Source organism: Piliocolobus tephrosceles, chromosome 8 (genome assembly GCF_002776525.5).
Source record: "Piliocolobus tephrosceles isolate RC106 chromosome 8, ASM277652v3, whole genome shotgun sequence".
Taxonomy (NCBI): Eukaryota; Metazoa; Chordata; class Mammalia; order Primates; family Cercopithecidae; genus Piliocolobus; species Piliocolobus tephrosceles.
In genome coordinates, this window is record NC_045441.1 from 100,167,171 (window position 1) to 100,173,378 (window position 6,208).

Consider the following 6,208-nt stretch of genomic DNA (forward strand, 5'->3'; position numbering starts at 1 on the left):
AAAAAAAAAAAAAAAAGAGAAAGAGAGGAAAGCTTACTGTTTCAGCTAGTAATAAAGGTTCTGAGACCTGAGAATTTAGACACAGTTAAGAGAACCACATTGACCACTCCAGTAGTCATCCGGTATCTAGAAGCAGAATTTTAGCACTGACATGGAAGGTAAGAACAGGTACTTCCAGGCCTCTATATAGCATCTGTGGTAGTTCCTTCAACTCAGTCCACTAGCTATTCACCCAACAATTTTATAAGTATCCAAACTCTCTGTATGAAGTATCTTTCTTAGAGAGATTTCTAGTTCCTGCACTAAACCCTAAGAGTAAATCTTTTACAGTTTTAGACATCTCACTGATATAGACTACAGGGACTCCCAGACTTCCTCTACTTCACATCCTAGGCTACTATAACTTCTCTCTCTCTCTCTCTCTCTCTTTTGAGATGGAGTCTTGCTGTTGTTGCCCAGGCTTGAGTGCAATGGCATGATCTCGGCTCACTGCAAGCTCCACTTGCCAGGTTGAAGTGATTCTCCTGCCTCAGCCTCCCAAGTAGCTGGGATTACAGGCACCCGCCACCACGCCCAGTTAATTTTTGTATTTTTAGTAGAGATGGGATAGTGCCTGTTGGCCAGGCTGGTCTGGAACTCCTGACCTCGTGATCCTCCCACCTTGGCCTCCCAAAGTGCTGGGGTTACAGGCACGAGCCACTGTGCCTGGCCTAAACGTGTTTTCTAAATATCTGTCAATAAAGATTGAAATCAAATTATATATAATCAGACTTTTAGAGTTAAAATGACCTTAGAAGTCATCCCAGTCCTATCTAAGCCACTCAAAGAAACTAAGACACAAAAAAGATCAAGTGGATATGTCTCAGGTTATACCAAATCTATGTTTCCTGGTAAACGATTGATGTTTCATACATACGTTCATTCATTTAAATACGTATTAAATACCTACTCCATCAAAGGCAACACTAGAAATTATACCATAAAATCGCCCTATAAAAATCACACAATTTTAGGAGAGGAAGGAATCTTCAAAGTTATCTACTACAGTCTCCTCTTCCTCTTGCTTATTCCAACCCATCTGATAGATTAAAAAACAAACAAAAAAAGCTAGACTCAAAGACATTAAGTGAGATTAAAGTCAGTTAACAGCATAGCTAAAAGTAGGACCCGTCTCCTAACTTCTCATATTGTATCCTACTCAGAATAACATTTATCAACTTTCTGTAATTTCAGCAAATGCTACATTTTGTGCTTATAAAGTATGAATTGCCAATGTAACATCCCAATTTTTCTTATTCATATTGTTTTACTTCCAAAATTCCATTTTCTATTATCTTTATCGAACACATCCTATTTTTTGCCCATTAAATTAGTTGCACAGCAGTTAAGGTGGTGAACAGGAAGTATGAATGAAAGGCTTTGGTGAGGTGGTATATTAGTTTTTTGACAAACAAAAAGTGGTTTACAGAAAATTTCAAAAATTTACTTTGAAAAATAAGTCACACTGGTAAGTATGCACTTCTTCATGTAAATATGCATTTGTATTTAATAAGATTACAAAAATGCTAAATTATCACTTTAGGCTGAAAAATCCGTAGGGACCCTGAAAATCAGAATTACCTGTAAGTGTAGTTCTTTGTCCAACTGACTGATTCCTTGGGCAAGTTTTGCTAGTTGTTCAGCAATTACAGCTTGATGAATAGATTGAGAAGTATAAGTCTTTACATCAAAGTCTTCGTTTAAAAAGTCACTATAACACTCTGAATTGGGGAAAAAATAAGGAAAAGTCCTTAATTACCCTGTACTAAACCAGTTATTAAACTACAGAACAATTATAATCATAATTAACATATTTTGATCCCATACTCTGAGCTACTCCACTACACTGCTTAATGCTTACTTTTATCATGACCCAAAAAGAAGTATAACATTGAGAAAGAGATTAAAAACATAACTACTGGCCAGGCGCAGTGGCTCATGCCTGTAATCCCAGCACTTTGGGAGGCTAGGGCGGGTGGATCACCTGAGGTCAGGTGTTCAAGACCAGCCTGTCCAACATGGTGAAACCCCGTCTCTACAAAAATACAAAACTTAGCTGGGCATGATGGCGGGTGCCTGTAATCCCAGCTACTCGGCAGGCTGAAGCAGAAGAATAGCTTGAACTTGGGAGACAGAGGTTGCAGTGAGCCAAGACCGTGCCATTGCACTCCAGCCTGGGTGACAGATCAAGACTCCATCTCAAAAAAAACCAAAAAACAAAAAAAAATAACTACTAGCTATAACTATTAGTGCAAGACAACAAGATCATTGCCAGTGAAAAGACAACAGGAAAATTGGCTATATATATAAAATATTTATGGCCTCAGATATCTCTAGATCAATACACAAATACTGTTATAGCAAAGTGAATCTGGAATTTTAGTTACAATAGGAAATATAAATTTATAGGTGTTACTGAAATTTAGGATTTACGGGTGAAATATGTTAATGGAAAGAAAAGCTGTTTAAAATAGGCCCCTAATAGACAGAAAACAGAAGTAATTCTAGATGTTAAAAAGATATCCCTCAATGCAGAAATCCACAAATCTATGGATGAAAGAAAAATTAAGAGAATTGAAAGTTAAAAATAGATACCCAGAAGGGAGCTCATGGTAACCATGTACCAAATCTCCTAATGATACAGTAGATACAATTAAAGCTGCCTTCAGAGAGATGATGAAACAAGCAAAATAGAGTACTTATAAGAAAACCTAAATTGTTTACATCCGCTATAATGTATGCTCCAAGAGGAAAAGAAGGTCTTTGTTTTGTTTGCTAACTCATCTTCAGTGTTTGAACAATACCAGACACATGGCAGGTTCCATGAATTAACAAATCTATACATCAGATGATAGTATCATTCTGGTAACAACAACAGAAAGTAAAGTCTCATACTCTTGATTACTCTTAAAATGTAGTGGAATGAAAGAAGGAAACTGCTACTTTGGCTACTTTTAAGTCTGAGAACCACATTTCCTTCTAATTTGCCAAGTGCTTCTCAGAACTAAGAATCCTATCAGCCAGACAAATGAAAAAAGCCATTCCAAGCAAAGGGAAGGCTCAGCAGTGGCAAATGCCATGGCATATCTTGAGAAATAAGGGGAATACTGATTTCAGTGTGTCTAGATCGCAGCACGTGTATATTGGGCAGAAATGGTAAAGAATGACAGATATGGTTCCAAAGGTTGGAGGGCAGTTTGAAAAGAGGTTTGTAAGACATTCAAAATGTTTAACCACATCTCGTTTAACCCAAGAAACTGCACTATCAGCTTTATGTCCCAAAACAATAATCCTGGCAGCTGTATAGAGGATGATGGAAAAAGGATTAGTCACAGAGCAATGTATTGAAGTTGCCTCTTTCGGCTCTTGAGCACTGACTGTTACATTTTCAGGAATTCTGTGAGCCAGCTGACCTTTCACACAGATATCTTAAAATCTACAATGGTGAGAGTATTTACACCACAGCAATCAGCAAACACTACAAAATCAGGGCTTTTTCTATTTTCCTACAAAGCCAATTTACCAATACACCCAAGAAATACAACCACAGAGGCCAGTAAAGTACTATGTTAACAGCCTAAGTGACATAATGAAGGCCTGAATAAGACCTGAACAAGTGGCACTAAGAAAGTCAAAGTGACAAATTTGACAAATATTCACACTGCATAGGATGTAGGACTTACTGACAAGCTGAAAACGGGTGATTAGGTAAAACAAACAAGGATGATTCCCAAATTTCTTGGTTAAGTAACTGATATAGGAAATTTAGTTTTACACTAAGTTAGACCACTAGACACTGAACACACAAAGATGAACATAAACCTCTGCCTCCAAAGAATTCGTAATTTACAAGGGGAACAAGCACACATTTACCTAACAACACAGTAAACACAGATACAGAGACTACCAGGGGAAAAGATTAGGAGAGAATAGAAAAAGTGATTCCATTTCATTTTTTCATATGTAAAACTTGTACTATTTGTTCATATGTAGGTTTTCATGTGTATTATAGAACTGGCACTACTTGTTTACTATCAAAATAGAAATGTCCATACAGGTTATGGAATGGCATATCATAATAAAATTAAGATAGAAATGTCCAGTAGGCAGTTAAAAATACAGTTTTATAATTCAGAAGATAGGTAAAGATCATACTGAAACCACAGAAAAGACCAGACAATTTAGGAAAAAGTTTTAGAATGCACAGAAAGGCAGGAAAATGAGGAAGATAGGAAAGTTGGGGGTGGAGAGAGAAAATGAAAGCAATCAAAGAAACTAAAGAGTGCTCAGGGAGAAAGAAAGAGAAACAAAAAAGAATGGCAAAAGCCAAAAGAAGGGATAAAGAAAGTTAGTAGTAGTAGTATCACAGAGCTTACAAAGATCAAACACAACAAGATGTGGCATCTGAGGGCTTACAGCCTTTAAAGAGATGAATTATATAATGCTTCTCTTTTATAGTTTCCTCATTTCCATAGGAGGCATATTGGAAACACCTCACCAATTTTCATACTATGCATCTGTGCTCACCAAGCCTATCAATTCGATACTGTCATTAGCCAAATCCCTGATACAGTGAATCAAAATTTCTGCTGGAAATGCTTACTTCCTCAGGAATGTTGGGGGTGGGAGGGGCAACAGAGACCGCTTAATTCAGAACAAACTGAACTGACAAATTACAAGTTAAAGGAAAGGACCAAAAAAGTGTCCATTTGTTGTATGTGCAAGAAAGTCATTGGAAACCTTGCAAAGTTATTTCAATGGCATAGATTGAGGGTGATTGAGTCCCTAGGAAACAGGAAGAAAAAATCCAGAGCAAAGTAGGAGGGACTATCCTTAGAAAGGAGCAGAGACTCGGCTGGGCATGGTGGCTCACTCCTGTAATCCCAGCACCTCGGGAGGCCAAGGCGGGCAGATCACGAGATCAGGAGATCGAGACCATCCTGACTAATACGGTGGAACCCCGTCTCTACTAAAAAATACAAAAAATTAGCTGGGCATGGTGGCGGGCGCCTGTAACACAGCGATTCGGGAGGCTGAGGCAGGAGAATGGCGCGAACCCAGGAGGCGGAGCTTACAGTGAGCCGAGATTGCTCCACGGCGCTCTAGCCTGGGCTCTAGCCTGGGCGACAAAGCCAGATTCCGTCTCAAAAAAAAAAAAAAAAAAAAAAAAAAGGAAGAAAGAAAGACTCCACTTCTGTTGCAATTGAAAAGGCAAGGGGAAAAAGGTGCAACGGATGGTTATAGGTTGAAGTTAAATTTATAGCTTTGATGGGCAAGAAATGGAGAAAGTTCACATCTGATGGCTCCTTTTTTTCTCCCCAGGGAAGCTGAAAGTCATTTGTTAAGCTTGAAGGAAAAGGTTTGAAAAGGATAAAGAAGATTTAAATAATCACTGTGGAGAACGACAGGGAACCAGGGAGGAAAATACAGAAGGCAGAACTGAAGACTATTTACCGTCCAAGAACTGATTACAATTCCTGAAATACATCCTACTGAAACATATATCCAGTGTTTGGACTGTATTGTCCCTTCCACTGTTCACCTGGGGAAGTCCTATCTACAGTTTAAAACGTCTCCACCTAGAAAGCCTTTTCTGACATTTCCTAACCAGTTCCCAATCCCCAGTTATAATTCTCCTCTATGTAATGTTCTACTTTATACACAATCCAATTGCTAACTTACATCACTGTATTACAGCACCTACCTTTATAGCTCTACAAGATTATTTCCTCTACTAGATGGTGAACTACTTGAGGGCAAGAATTGCACATATATCAGGGGCAATTGCAAATATATCAGGGTCTGTGCCTTGTATCTTAATTTACATTCAGTTTAACCAAGTTTTAGACAGAGACCCTGACCTAGTTTCCAACACAAAATAGTTCAGAAAACATCATTGCTTTTGACAAAAGTACATACATTATCATGAGAAAGCATGTAATTCAGGATGACAATAAAATATTCAACAGTCAGAGAAAATAACAATTTAGAACTTTATTTCATTTATTACCCACTTTGGTCTTCAAATGTGTTCATATGCTTCTAACTGCGACGATCACTTTTAAAAACATTCTGCACCTACTGTATGCAAGATACTGCTATTCACATTGTGGGATATTAAAAAAAAGTTCACCATACAGAAGAGATTTTTAAAAAGTATACAAATGAT

General features: G+C 37.9%; 1 protein-coding gene across 4 annotated transcripts in view; it reads right to left on the reverse strand.

The window, feature by feature from the left end:
• Nucleotides 1-6,208, reverse strand: part of COG5 (component of oligomeric golgi complex 5) — a 371,971-nt gene that overhangs the window by 364,096 nt on the left and 1,667 nt on the right. For 3 of the 4 annotated variants that reach the window (XM_023183076.2, XM_031936064.1, XM_023183075.2), the window contains exon 2: nucleotides 1,621-1,760. The exons of the other annotated variant lie outside the window; for it this stretch is intronic. In XM_023183076.2, the coding sequence (XP_023038844.1) occupies nucleotides 1,621-1,760 (140 nt within the window). The remainder of the gene's footprint in view (nucleotides 1-1,620; nucleotides 1,761-6,208) is intronic. 4 annotated transcript variants of the gene reach the window in all.